This window comes from Lutjanus erythropterus, chromosome 6, assembly GCF_056507025.1.
Source record: "Lutjanus erythropterus isolate fLutEry1 chromosome 6, fLutEry1.hap2, whole genome shotgun sequence".
Classification (NCBI taxonomy): domain Eukaryota; kingdom Metazoa; phylum Chordata; class Actinopteri; order Lutjaniformes; family Lutjanidae; genus Lutjanus; species Lutjanus erythropterus.
In genome coordinates, this window is record NC_139322.1 from 9,047,148 (window position 1) to 9,062,686 (window position 15,539).

The following is a 15,539-nucleotide window of genomic DNA, read 5'->3' on the forward strand; positions in this document are numbered from 1 at the left end:
TAACTACACTACATTTAATTGACATTAGTTACTTGTTACTTGCAGATTACTTTGCAAATTCAGACTTTTAATATGAAGCATAAATCAACAAATTAATTAATTAACTATGAGAAGTACAAGTATTTAACAGAATGACCCTTTTCATGGTTTAACATTTATATAGTAGCCTGTATATACAGCCAGTGTTGGGAGGATTACTTTAAAATGTATTCTAATAATCAATAATCAAATAATAATGATGTACATTATTCTAAATTCAGCAATTCATATACTTTTTCTATCGGTACTTTAGGTATTGCTTCTTTTACTTGAGTAAAAGTACAGCTACTTTTAGCCTTTTAAATGGTTTATATTTAGTATATGAATATATGAAGTGGTAGGAATTAACTGAATATATTTACTCAAGTACACTACAATTTTGAGGTAATTTACCTGAGTATTTCCATTTTCTGCTCTTTTATAACCTACTTCTATTTCACTACATTTTGGAAGCTAGTATTGTACTTTCTACTCCACTAAACTTAAGTGACAACATTAGTCACTAGTTATTTTGTACTATAGATAAATAAATAATACAGGTTAAGATAATCCATTAATGTACTATATATTATTCTAAAATGGGCACTCTCTGTATACTCTAAGTCTTGGCACTTATTTTAATGTAAATACTTTTGTACTTTATAGCCTACGTAAAAACTTTAATGCTGGACTTTTACTCTTGTAACAAAGTATTTCTACACTGTGGTATAACTATTTTTACTTCAGTAAAAGCAGTGAGAATTTTTCCACCACTGTTAATATGTGGTCTATTATTGGAGTATTATTCCCGATGCATTACTTTAAGCTGTGTTTTAATGTTGCCATGGTGAAACCGACGATATAGTAACCAGTAACTACGTCTGTGCAGATTAAGGTCAGGGTTTATCTAGACATGCTGCATAACACTTGTCAACAAACTTTAATAAGTAGAAAAATTAAACAAAGAAGACTATAAATAATCCCCAGAGATTTGTCATTTTTCTTTAATTAGGCAATAAACCTGCTCTGTGCACTATTCATGCCTTCAAGACACAAATTTTGAAAGTCCTGACTGGCATTTCTGAGACGTACTTCCACTCCACTCAGCATTTTACTTATGAAATTAATGGCAATTAAATGTTTTTATGGAAAGATACAGGTCATTAAAAGACTGAGATTCCTTTATTTTGGTGTAAAATAGAAGTGCTGTTGCAGAACTCATTAAATGAGATTGCTCTTGCTAAACATGGTGAGCATTAAGTGCCCTCTACTGGGGTTAGCAGGGCTACTACACCAAAGACTAAAACGACTGCTCTATGCAGCGGATACAAAGGACAAACTCAGGCACCAAGTAAAAATAGAAACACAATTAAGTGTCCCGTGTTGCTGTCCCATCAGAGAATTTTCCCTAAATATAAACCATGCATATAAATATATGGTAAACTACGTGTCAGGACTGGAGTCAGGAGCTGTGTGTGCAGAGGCCTGTATGTTTGAGTCCATCCATGCAACTTGTGTAAGGAGTGTACTGTAAGACTCAGAGATTTGGGAGAACAGCTGCTGCCAATTAAAAGCTGAACCCTGAATAGAAATGTTGAGGAGCCGTTTTCACTTGCTCACCAAAATAGTCTAAAAGGGAGATGAACAGAATGGGCTTATTAGATCGGTTGGTATGTTATGAATGTAGCACCTGTGAGATTTACATTTGTACAATCTAATTAGATTACAGAAGATATAAAAATAAATAAAGCACCTACTGTGGATGTATGCAAAGTTTTGTTTTTGTTTAGTAAACTTGAAGGTGCATATAGCAGTGTAATGGTATTATACCAAGTAACCAGCATTTACTTAAGTGTAACAAGGAAACAATAAATGAGAGAAGTCCAAACTTCTCAGCTCGAACATGGTTGTTTATTAAGAACATTACAAGCAACCATGTGTCTGTACAACAATATAAGTTCTGGAGAAACTCACAAAAGATTAAATTCTAAATCATTTACAACTGATACTGTGAAATCATAGGTTGTGGCCTGCATGTCCCAGTGGAGACTTAAAAGGGATAGTTCACCCAAAAATGAAAATTAATTCGTTATCTACTCACCTTCATGCTGATGGAGGGTCAGGTTCCACTTTTTTAGTTTCACAGGAAAACTGTGTCGCAAAATCTCCAGTTTAAATAAATGGCGAAAAGTTTTTAACCTTAATAAAAAACATTTAAAAAAAAGAGGAAACATAAAATGCCTCCACACTGCTCATCTGGTGTAATCCAGTCTCCAAAAGCCTGGACATGCTGTCCGCGTGCACACCGTCACACACACACACACACACAGTTCAGACAGTGTGCACACACACGTGAACGTGGCTCCAAGCTAAGGATCTCCAGCGAAGATTCGGGCTAAATACATGGTGTAAATGTTGTCTTTCAAGTAGGGCTGGGCGGTATGACAGAATTTTCATATCACGATTTTTATTTAAAAAATCATATCGGTTTCACGGTATTTGACAGTATTTTTTTTTTTTTTCACGCAACAGTGTTCTTACCCACATTTTCTTCTAATGAGAAAAGAATTACTGGAGTTGATCGGCTTTAAATAGCCCATTTATCTGTCATAAGGACTGTATCATGTTTTTTTTCTTCAAAGTATGGTTGCCATCACATGGACAACTTTACGATTAAACGTCCCCACACACACTAGTCGGCACCAGAAATACTAGTAGTTTTAAATTTGTAAAATAATAATAATAATAATAATAATAATAATAATAATAATAATAATAATAATAAATAAATAAAATATTTTAAATATTTTTCAATCTTTCATTCGTGCATGATGCCATTTATCTGTTGCCTCTAAGCGGCTCTGTCAGACGCAGCTCCTCTCATCCAGCGCGTATGAACCGATCGCCGTGGCAACACCGGATGTTTACATTAGCAAAGGCGGACAGATGAATGTAGACTGTGACAGAATAAGCTGATATATATATTCATTCGACTGGAGAAACGTGCCCACATTAAGCACAGACACAGACATATACCTACAAGCGGAGCTGCTGCTGCTGCTAGCACTGCTAACGTTAGCCACACTGTGTGTCAGGCTAGCAGCTAACGTTAGCTCTGGATCCTTTACCTGCAGACACTGTGACCCTCTTCGGTCTGAAAAGGTGAAGCGTTTAGTGAGTTGTTGCTACGTTTTGTACATTAATGTGTAAGGTTTGTATTGCACAGAGCAAAGTAGCGCGCATCTCGCCAGCATTTAAAATACGATTTGGCGATTGTAGACTGACTAACGGCTTCAAAAGGCTCTTAATAAACACGATTTTTTTTTTTCGGACGGTGTTTAACATTATAGATGAATAAATTCTGCTACATTTTAACGACTTTGTTTTCTTAGTGTTAGACTAGTCTAAATTAAATTTTGCGTTTAATCGACAGGTAATTTAGTCGCCAGGAACATCCCTAGTGCACACGCTCAAGAAAGCACGCCTGTGGTGTTGGTGTGCAGCAGTGAAATGGGTCCCCGCTGAAACACTTTCCCCCACTTTCAATAACATAAGTTAACATAATACAAGGTGATGTAGAAATGTCAGTAATGTTCATTTATGCACATATTAACTCTTTCCAGGATTTATTATCTGTTGTGAACTGGGTGGAGATGGTTTGCCATTTTTAAAAAAGGTGGTTCCCCAGAAAAAAAAAAGTTTGGGAAGCACGGATCTATACAATTCCAATACTGTTTATGGACCCCAGCAAGTAGGAATATTCAAATACACCATTTTTAGGATGGGTGAAAATGACACACTTATACAGCATGCAAAACTTTCCCCCAAAACTGCATGGGATTGGCATCAAGTGAGCATTACACTTGTTCAATGTGCATACTGGACCACAATTGGCTTTAAAAGTAGTTGCAATGTCCCAAAATTCTTACAAAAGTCTTACACACTCATGCTGAACTCAGCAGATGAATGTGAAAAGTTTTACAGTATCAAGCTCTGCACACACATCAGTCTGCAGAGCGAAGCCAAAGCAGCCAAGTGAACTAACAATAAGTAAAAAATAAATTTTTGAGTCGAGGGGGTATTTAAAATTCAGTGACTCACTGTGCGATAGTTGTGTAATGAAAAGGAAATAGAGCAAGGAAAAGAAAAGAAAACTTTTAGTGGGTGGATGGATACTAATGAGTGATAAATGAGGGAGTAAAACTGTAAAACTCAGACTCAGCCAAGACATGAAGAGGAGAAGCCAGAGGGGAATAGACGGATATCCCACAGGCCGCCAGCAGGGAAGTGGTTCCCAACGTGTAGGTCAGGACCTCTGCAAGGGTTCATGAGATAAATCTTGGGGGTCACAAGATGTTTAATAAAAGAAGAAGAAAAAAAAACATATCTGCCACCTAAACCACTATTTATTTTTCCAGACCTTCCTCAAATCTTTCTTTGTTTTATTGTAAATTTAGTATTTTTTAAATATATTAACATAAGTAAGTAGTAAGTAGATTTTTCTTAAACTGTTGGACTATTTGTCGACAGTTTGTCACAAAGTGGGGAGTCTCACCCATGCTTGTAAACGACTGAGCCTGTCAAGGATGCCCCTTTAATACCCGATCATTATGCTGTCACCTGTTACCAGTTCATTTGTTTACCTGTCCAATGTTTCAAACGGGTGTTTTTTTTTAGCATTCCAGAACTTTCCAAGTTTTTGTGATGCCCCGACCAAACTTCAAACATCAAATTCAGAATGAGTGTATATTTATATTTTTTAAAAAGTGTTTTTTAGTTTGAACATTAAATCTTGTCTTTGTACTGTATTAAATTGAATAGAGGTTGAAAATGATTTTCAAATCATTGCATTCTGTTTTTATTTACTTTTTTGGATTTGGGGTTGTATGATACTGTGTATGTCAATAAAAATACACAATATAAGGAATATACAAGATCATACTCTACTAAAATATAAAAATATGATAAAATAGATTAGATTAGTATACAAAGCTGTTGAAGTTCGCTTTTGTTTTTATGTGTCTGAGACCAATAAAAGTTTTTGGATTTTTGTGGTGAGCTGATTTCAATTGGTTGACATATGCAAGGGGTGACAAAGTGTTGTAAAATTATATTTGAAGGTGTCACAAGCCAAAAAAGAATTGCGCTGTAGGATGTCAAATTATCAACAGTTACAATATTAACTGTTTCCCATTTGAATTATTTTGTTGATGCTATATTCAAGACCTCCACATACATAAATCATCATGCTTTACCTCAGAGTCTGAGTCACAAGTAAACTGCAGGCCTCAGAGCAGAGCAGGAGTTTGTTCTTGTGCTCTTTAGTCTCTTCTTAAATACCGCAGAGAAATCATTCCTGGTCTTTTGACTGTGAATGCATACTAGAAGCATCTCACTGACCACAGTGGTGTGATTTAGGGACTCCTCCCTTGCACCCTGTCAGCAGAAACGTCCTGGAAATATTGTGTCAAACATGTTTAGTACAAACTGACTCAACCCATTATTATAGGTCCCAAACCCGACGTCCCACTCAAAGAAATGTTACAGATACCGCGGCATCCTCGACTCCTGCAAATACTGGCCAAGTCCTCTGAGACTCACAAACACCATCTATTAGTGTTTGTTTGGAGTTTACAGTCTAGTAAAGTACACTGCTGTTTAACTAGCGTGCTTGCAGAATATGCTGCACAAAGAATTTTAATTATGCTAAGAACAACGCAGTGTAATACAGAAGTTTATGTCTACTGGATTTCAGGCTTAACACATGTTGGATGCAGAATATTTAATATTTTACAGGTTTATCCCTCATAACATTAAGTTTAGGAGCGGTCTACGAGCAAAAATCTGATTGACTCCCAGTGCAGCTGCTGTGTTTGCACTCTGTATATATTATTAGATTCAGACATGAGTTATGGTTTATGGTGGTGTAGCTCTGTGTATTACATGAGAATATCTGTAGCACAGTGCAAACTGCCAACTGGAGCTGGACTGTGCAGCTGCAGCAAACAGCTGTGATAATGAACGACAGATCGGCCAAAGAATATGAAATGTTTCCGCTCTCAGTGGGGGTCAACGCCCTGGACGCCATTGACACATGAAGTTATTCTGGAGGAGGACGTGCAGGAGTTTTTTCCCACCTTCGTTTCATTCAGCTCACATACAGTGTATGGGTCATATCTGTCCTCGCTTCCACCCTCATTTTAACCAAATAATTCAATAAAAGTGGCATTGAGTCAATAAGAGATGCTTATTTAAGCAATTTTAAATTAGTATACGGAGTACAAATTAGTAATTTTGTTCATTATATCTTCTTGAAAACAAAAAGATATATATACATTAATTTAAGATTAAATTTAGCCCTAGAATAGCTCTAATCCTCATTCTTGTAGTCGATTTAAGACAGTTTAAAAAGGCATTTTAGTCTGGGACAAGGCTTAAGCTTCGTCTTTGAAACCGGGCCTAAATGTTGTGAGTAGGATCAGCTGTTGCATTTTACACATCCTTTATTGCATTTATTTAATAGCATTTTTGTTGTTAGGTACCTCCTCCACAGGCCTGGATAAAGAAAATTTACAGTTTTCCCTCCAGACATTGTTGAAGATTACGATGTCCTACAGTAGGACATGCTGTCCGTCCACATCGTCCGCCCCACCAGGGAAGCGACTGTGAGTCAGCCATAAACATAAATGAGCATACATTTTGTCTTATGGGTCATCTAGACCTGAACTTGAGAAGGTCAGAGAGAAGATTTTATTATGTGTCAGTGGATGGACTAAACTTTATGACTGCAGCCTCTCTGCACACAAAAACTTACATTTAATCAAAAGGTTGCTTCAGCGATATTACACTTCAATAAAATTGGTGGATCTGCCAGAGAATAATTTTAGAAAGAATGGTCCAAATCATTGCAACAGAGATAAACAAAGAAGGTCTTATTCTCAGAGATCTGTGACTTTTCTTTGTGCAATAAACCTGGTCCTTGTCTGCGGTCCACTATTCATGCCCTTAAGACATGTTTTTTGAAAGTCTTTACTGGCGTTCCTGAAACATAGTTCCACTACAGTCACCCTTTTACTTAACAAATGAATGGCAATTAAGAGTTTTATGACAAGATCCTGGTCAATAAAGACAGACATTTTGGTAGAAGACAGAACTTCTGTGGCAGACTTCATTAAAGGAGAACATACTTGAACATTGAGTGCCCTCTGCTGGAGCTAGAGAGGGTATTACATTTAAGACTAAGATGATTTCTCCATGCAGTGGATACAAAGGACAAACTCAAGCTAAATTAGCTTTTGCCAGTGATGTGCTATAATCCTGAAACACAGTATGTACATGAGGAGGATGTCTACTCAGAGTGATATTTGTTCTGTCCACCGTCCGGATTTTATCCAGTCAGTATCCAGTATTTAAATCCCTAGATAGACTAGGGATAGACTTTCATCATGTCACCAGACATTAAATCATTGCATTTTTCATATAGTATCTCAGGTGCAGGCCTACATTCCAACTTTTGAATGTTTTCCAGTTGGCAAGAACTGTGATCTGACAAACACATGAAAGTGAAGTCAAACTTAGTGTGCGCTTGATTTATTAATTTGTTTCATCAACATGAACGATAAACAAAGTCAGTATTTTGTTGGAAACATGGAAACATTCAACACAATGACGTCGTCTACAGGACATGAGATTATGTGACTTAATAAATGTAATAACATCCAATAATTTTATTGATTAGAATATTAAATTGTCATTTTTGGAGAACTTGATTTCCTTACCAGTTAATTTAACAAGACATCCTACTCAGTTAGTGTTGAGATATCTGTATTCATGATTAAATATCTGTTTTGTTCTCTGTGGTCTTCACTGATCAGAAGTATTTAATTTTTGGGAGGACGCACAACATTTCAAAAAGGAGGTTGGCACCAGTCAGTGCAGTGTTCCCTGTGAAGGAAAAAAAATGTATAAATAATGGTCCTAAATAAAAGTACTTTCATGAAAAATAAAGTGTGTACAATAAATACCTGTGGTGTCATAGGGTGGAGACACTTCCACTAGATCACATCCAACAAGGTTTAGACCACGGCAGCCCCGAATAATCTCAACTCCCTAAATCCAACCAACATAACAAACATATATTCGTATTTACACAGAAGATAAATAAGCACAGACATTAGCTTGAACCTCCTCCACGTGTATGTGAGCTACAGTAATACATGAATATAACCAGATTGTGTCAGAAGACTGTTCAGGAGGATTAAAGTCTGTTTGACCATGTTTACCTGTATGGGAGTGAGCCCTGCTATCTCTGGTGTGCCTGTTCCAGGGGCAAAGCCCGGGTCAAGAGCATCGATGTCGAAACTGAGATATACTGGACCGCTGCCCATCTGAGCCCTGACCTCAGCCATCAGCGGTGCAAGAGATTTGAACCAACACTCCTCCACTTGGACCACACGGAAACCCTGCACAATGTAGAAAAGAGCATTGTTTGTTCAAAGACAATCTTTTTTTTTGTTGCTTAAATAGGACAACATGCAACATTATTACTGTACAACAGCAGGAAATGTCAGTGACTTACAGTCATCATCTGTTATTAGCCAGATCACTTATTTTCAGATCCAGATCTGCTGCCCTACATTAATCTAATCAGTCCTAATCTCAGAACCTGTAGTGAAATTATGAGGTTTCTTTTTCTTCTACAATGACAACAAGATGTTCACATACATTCATGACATCAGACATAATGATATTAATGAACTGCTTACTGTTTCTCTGGCTATGCAGTAATACCAGACTGTTGTCATTTTGTCTGAGGCGTTGCTTCACATTATCTACCAGACCTCCAGTGACTCTTGCAGATGTATTTTACCTGCGCTCGGCTCCATTCATACGAGTCTGCGGAGTAGCCGGTGCCGCGCAGGCCGATCTGGACCACCCGCTTACAGTCCAGTAGCCCCTCCTCCACACAACGTCTGAACGGAGTCCCGTGTCCAATCTTCTCCCCCAAGACCACATCGCTGGTGTCGGCATGAGCGTCCACATGGACCAGACCCACTGGACCATGCCTGACAAATTATAACAGAACAGACTGAGTGAGACACAAGAAGCTGACGGTGTATGAGAGGCCTAATCAATTACTTTTTTAGAAGGGTGGGTTTGACTCCAACCTGCAGCCCTTTTCTGCCTGGCATCCCCCTATTATCTCTCTCCCCCTTTCCTGCCTGAACTTCAGCTGTCCGACCTGATCAGGACATAAAAGGTGAAAAAGTATTTTTAAAAAGAAGGGCCAGATTTAGAAAAAAGTGCATTTTTTTACACATTAAATGACTAACTTTACAAGTTAGACATAGGAAATGTAAACATCCAGGCCCATAGCACTTTATATTTTTCAATTTTCTCTACACTCTATTAGTTTTCACAAAGGAAAAAACATTGTGTAGAAAAGTGCAGCAAAAAACAATGCTCTTTTGTAATCCTGGATTAGAAGCCGCTTGTGTAAAAGGGACAGTTAATCCCAAAATCAAAGATAAATATTTTCCTTCTGTCCTGTGAGCTGCAGGGTTTAGGAGATATCAGTTGTAAAGATGTCTGTCTTCTCTCTAATATAGTGGAACTAAATGGTGCTTGGCTTGTGGTGCTCAAGGCACTAAAAAATACATTTGAAAAATTCAAAATCAATATCTCTTTCCAGAAATGATGACCTGGTTACACAAGATTATTCACAGATCTTGTTGTGAGCAGTCTCCGGTAGGAACTACTTTCTTTCTGCATTAGAATCTACCTGAATTACTTTTTTGTCTACAAAGAAAAGAGTTCCTACATTTTTGGTGCTTTAAGCACTAGAAACTGGAGAGAAGGCAGACATTTATATGGCTGATATCTCAAAAACTCAACAACTGTTGTAAGCACCCATAAACTTTGAATGTTAGCAGGTTATGTAAATAAAATCACAATTGTGTACTGTCTTCATCTTTATAAATGATCGCAGGACATGACTGAGGTTGTTAAAGAGACAGATTTAGCCCGCAGGCCGTCAATTGAACAGGGTGGGTAAAAAATACTTCATGTTTTCTGTGTTGGATCAGCACACAACCTCAAACAATGTACAGTCAGGCAAAATCATCAATGCATGCAGCCAAGAAATGCCAAACATTTATTGAATGTGACTATTCATCACTTGTCTCTATCTTTGGGTTTCAGACTGTTCGCCAAACAAAACAAGACAAGTGAGGGACATTTTTCATTTCTTTGATTTACTTTTCATATACTAAATAATCAATCAATAATTTGGGCCATAAAAATGTCAGAAAAAAAGTGAAAAATGTTGATGGGTGTTTCCCAAAGCCCAAGCTGACGTCCTCAAATGTCTTGTTCTGTCCACAACCCAAAGATATTTGGTTTGCTGCCATAGAGGAGAAAAGAACCAGAAAATATTGACATTGGAGAAGCTGGAATCATAGAATTTGGACATTTTTTCTTAACAAATTACACAAAACTGTGGAAACAGGGAAAAAGTCATGCCTAAACTTCAGGCAATGTGAACTGATGATAGTATGAAAATAATTTATGATTATAAATACAATGTACAGCCCTGATAATGAAGCATGGCCAACTTACTTCTCAGCAACAGCTTGCAGGATTGGATAAGCGATTGTGTGATCGCCACCTGCAGACAACAAAAACTCCTTAACGTCTGACCTTTGATCATCAGTCGATAAGACTATTGAAATGGATGACTGTGCAGACACCGAAGAGCTTGGTTGTTATAAAACAATAACTGAGTTATCTTGCCGATCTGTCTAGAAGATGGCAAAATGTAGACGGACACATTCTTCTTTTCCTACAGTCACGCTCACCCATAGTCAGAGGAATGCAGCCAGTGGCCAGGATCTTTCTGTAGGCCTCCCTGATGCGTTTGCAGGTGTCCTTCAGGTCGTACACATTCACATTGACGTCCCCGATATCAGCCACCATGAGGGACTCATAAGGTGCTGCTCTGGTGCCGCTGTTGTAAGATCTCAGCATGGCAGATTCCACCCTGATCTGCCGGGGACCAAACCTGCGACAGAGGAGGGAATATGTTTTAATTTCAATGGTGCAGCGACAACGTTAATTAACTCACAGTAAAAATCTTCAAGACAAGGTTACTTTACGGCCTGCCACATCTGAAAGAAATGTGAAACTACTGTAAATTTACTGTACAAGACATGAGACAAGGGTGACAGCTTTGCAGGTCTGGGACAGTGACGAAACGGCTGGCACCAACTTACGTTAAAAAGTAACTTGGACATCGATAAGTTAGTTCTCTAAATAACCAGATTACCTGTAATCTGTATAGAAACACACTGAGCCCAAGAGAAAGAATGTGAACAACAGCTCAAACACATTATTTGAACATCTACATTACAGGCAGAATAAGTTGCTAAATTTGTTGCTACTCGTTTTTTGTAAGTAAAGTCACTAAATGGATCTGTAAAGTTGCTAAATCTGTTAGCAACACTGGTTGTGGTATGTGGACAGGCCTGCTTTCTGCCTCTTAGTTGCGTGTGAATCTCTGTGATGACGTTGCACTGAAACCTGTATATAAAAGTTAAGAAAATGGTGAAAAATGGTGATCACTGTTTCCCAAAGCCCAAGATGATGTCCTCAAATGTCTTGTTTTGCCCACAACCCAAGGAGGAGTAATAAAACAGAAAATATATACATATCTAAGAACTCCAAACAGAATGAAATAAAATATTTTCACTCTTTTCTCTTGTACAGTGCTTGTTGAAATTGACTGTAAGATCAGTGAGGTGTGGAAGAAGTGCAGCCCAGTGATCAAAGTGGTCAACTGAACTGGCCCAGCATGCACCAATAACTGACTAACTAAAGGTCCCATGAGTAAAATATTAAATTACGACTACTACTAAAGTTTTTTGTTGCAGTGCAGCGTGTACTCAAAGGATTTCTGGGCAAGAATCATTAAAACAGCATGTTGACTGTCCACATTATGTGATATGTAACCATTCATATTCAGAAGCTGTGCGAAAAATTTACAAAAACATGCGCACCCAACGTGATAAATACTGGTGCAGGACAGTCGTGTATGTCAAAAAAAAAAAAAAGAAAAGAGAAAGAAAAAATAGATTTTGCCATATAATAGGGCCTCTGAGTAACGTCTCAATATTTTTAAGTTATTCTGTGAAATGTATGTATGTGTATCTTGTTGAAATTGTACATTTTTCTTTAAAAATTACTCAAATTGATTAATCGATTATCAAAATAGTTGTACTTTATTCAATAATTGATTAATAGTCAATTAATCGTTACAGCCCTACTTGTTTCTGGAGTTGCCTAACTGAGTGAGTTACAATAGCTCCCTGTTATAATTGCTCCTGGTCTCCCCTACTTTTACTTTTAAATAAAGGCTCTGAATACTTCATCCAGGACTGGACAATAGTGTCCTTGTATTAACTCTTGTCGCAGTCATAAACCCATGATCAGCACCAACAGACCGACACTTTATAACATCAGCAGCTGCAGAGAAAAACGGCACCTGCCTCGCTCCGGGGCGGTTGGACGTCCCGGTGTCAATCGGGACGCCGACAAACGCCGCATCGAGCCCCTCCGCGGTGTCCTGGTAGGGTAGCTTGGCCATGGTGGGGATCCCTGACACCCTCGCAACAAACTCGGCGCTCGGTGGCACGTTGTACTTTTTACCAGAGGACTTTCTGCTGGGGTTTATACAGACAGCTGTGGTTTGTCGTGCCCGGAGAGAGAAGAGGTCCGCCGCAGTCCCAACAGACCGGGTTATATTTAGGTTTCTCCAAACTGAAAACATACTTTCTAACCGTTAAAAAGTGTAATACGGAACCGTGTTTTGCCAGTTGCGGAGAAAGTGAGAGCGACTTCAGCTGCTACCTTAACTGTATCCCTGTAAGCTCGTAAAATTTCATTTTCTGGTATCCGTCAAGGAAAAGAGAATAAACGCTACGTCCAGAGTGGTGTTTGATATCTAATGAAGTGGCCATTGAATGCACCATTTCTCATCCTAACATAAACAATATGACGCATCACATTTGCCCAGCTTGGTTATATGTTTTCTACTTTTCATGTAGGATCGCCCCCTGTGATTTTCAAAGTTCCGATCTGGTTGTGACCCTGAAGGCAGCAGTCCATAAATCGAGTGATAACGGACAGGTGGGCGGGACCAGCCTGTTGAAGACCATTTCTGACAGGAAAAAAAAAAAATACAAAAAATATATACGACAAAAATATTAAAACTCAAAAAATAAAATTACGAGCGAAAGGTCAGAAAAAATATCTCACGAAATACTAGAATAAGCAGGTGTTTCTAAAGTTATCGATTAAGGTTCCATTCCATTCAGGTCAAACAGAGTCAGACTGCTGCTATTGTGCATGTTGGCTCAAAGGAAAGGCACTGCCACACTAAATGGAACGAGACCTTAATTACCTGGTGTAACTGTCAGGGTCTATTGTAGCGCACTAAATTACTGTCTTGAAATTTTGCCATGTCAAAATTGGTGGATTAAGCCAGAATTTTGACATGCTAGGAGGTCAAAAAATTAAAACATTTGGATTTTGGTTTCTGACTACAGTTATAAAAAAACAAAAATACTCATCCCAAATTATGAGACAGTAAGTCAAAGTTTTGAGTTACAAAGTGACAATAAGGTTACAATATAGAAACTCAAAACCATAAAATGTTTAAGATAGTAAGTGAGAATTTTGATCACTAAGTTGAAAAATTTGTTTGTTAATGGCAATGCTTGGTAATGCTTGATATGTGTTAATGTATTTTAATTTATTACAGTATTTGTAATACACTATATGCAATTTACAGGGTTTTTTTTTAGAAGCAAAAAAACTAAAAACTACAAAAAAAAAACATAAGAAAAGCACCTTTTAATTACCTTTGAAGGGCCTTTGTTTTCCTTGTTTTCGGTCAGTTTTAAGATGTGCATATTAAACAATATTATTTTGATGTTAAACACATTAATTTATTTGGTACATCTGTAAAGGTACAAATTATATCCTAATGTAATGCCTAAATGTCTCATGATGATATAATACATGAACTAGTGCAGGATGTATCTTGAATTCATGTTGCTTACCTTCAGCAAATGATCAGGTTGCTATGTTAATTCACTCTTCATACATTTATTTTTTATGTGACCAAGTTAGCTGGTTTTCATTTACATAAAAGTGCATTTAAATATCTGTATTTATGTAAATGTTTGCATCTGACAACTAGTTTGATTAAAAAAAAAAGTTTCTGTGAGAACTGGTACTGAGTAAACACATGGTTCTGAAATAGTTTTATCTCACTGAAATCCAGCTAATTTGGTTACATGTCAATTCCTTAACTGACAAAGTTTGAACATTACTTCAGTGTTACCATTTAATGATTAATTATCTCTATGTTTGGGTTGGCTCCTTAAATTTCCACCTAAATTGAAAAATTAAGGTCCTTTTAAGGAACTATTTTAGGCAAACTGCAGGCTGTTTCCAGGCCCTGCTCCTCTTCCTCCAACCTCTGACATGATGTCAAAAATAGAAGACATTCTGGCCCACCAAATTATTAAGTTTTGTTTGATTATTTTTTTGAGTTGTTTCACGCAATTTAAACTATGCCTTTATATACAATGAAATAAAAACACAATTCGGCGCTTGATGAAAGCACAAACAAAACTGAAAATGCTAGTCATTTTCATCTTGAAGCGACTGAAGAGTTCCTGAGATTGTGCACAGTGCACGGCTAACTAAAAATTGTATAGAAACTGCTGTTTGCATATTTTTGTCAAGTGTGATGAAAATATGTTAATAATGGCAATAAAAATGTAAAATTTGAGAAATATTGTGCTTTCTCATATTTATTGAATGCTGAAGTGGCCCTCCTATGTGATGACATTACCAGCAATGGCCCCATGACAATATGAGATCCCAGATTTAAAAAAATCAATATCATGTATTTGTTCATTTTAAAGAGTTTTTGCTCCTCAGAAACCCTCAAATGTTCTTAAAATCCTGTGGGAGAAGCTTACACATGATAATGATTCATTCATTTAACCACCAACTAAACCATCTGAAAGATTCACGTCCATCCTGCCTTTATAAAAGTCCTGTTCTGACTTTTTGATGTCACACTGTTGTGTTGAAAACAGCCTCTGGACTGAACTTTTGCTCTTTCCCTTCTATTTGTGGAGCTGTCCGTGCTGCGATCTGATTGGCTGTCGGAGCTGTCACTCACGGTGTCCTTGCCGCCTACTTCCACCCTGTTTCAGAGGCAGCAGTGTACTCTTCGATTGTTTACGTTACTAGAGCAATAATTTGACTCTAACTCACAGGTATATCTATTTGAATTGTCTTTAAATGTTCGTGTCAGCGTCTGTGTTGATAACGTTAGCTAATGTCTGCTGTCCACCCTCTAACTGACGGTTTAACTCAGTGCAGCAGCGATGCTAAAGGCTAGTTAGCCGGAGAGCTAGCTAACTAATAGCTAAGGCTCTTTGGGGAAC

General features: G+C 37.6%; 1 protein-coding gene across 1 annotated transcript; it reads right to left on the reverse strand.

The window, feature by feature from the left end:
- Positions 1-7,521: 7,521 nt before the first annotated feature.
- Positions 7,522-12,966, reverse strand: agmat (agmatinase (putative)). Its single transcript, XM_084719946.1, has 7 exons — positions 12,561-12,966; positions 10,875-11,077; positions 10,636-10,684; positions 8,888-9,083; positions 8,301-8,480; positions 8,043-8,127; positions 7,522-7,962 (listed from the first exon to the last, which is right to left on the reverse strand). Exons 1-7 carry the CDS (start codon positions 12,839-12,841, stop codon positions 7,889-7,891), a joined length of 1,068 nt encoding a protein of 355 aa, XP_084576072.1. The 5' UTR covers positions 12,842-12,966; the 3' UTR covers positions 7,522-7,888.
- Positions 12,967-15,539: the final 2,573 nt, after the last annotated feature.

What these genes read in the sequence shown, in the direction of transcription:
- agmat (XM_084719946.1), bottom strand. Translation starts at nt 12,841, where the DNA reads ATGTTTTCAGTTTGGAGAAACCTAAATATAACCCGGTCTGTTGGGACT. An exon ending in TCCAACCGCCCCGGAGCGAG is followed by an intron (nt 11,078 to 12,560) that starts GCAGGTGCCGTT and finishes CCTCTGTCGCAG; the next exon opens with GTTTGGTCCCCGGCAGATCA. An exon ending in CTGCAAGCTGTTGCTGAGAA is followed by an intron (nt 9,084 to 10,635) that starts GTAAGTTGGCCA and finishes ATAATTTGTCAG; the next exon opens with GCATGGTCCAGTGGGTCTGG.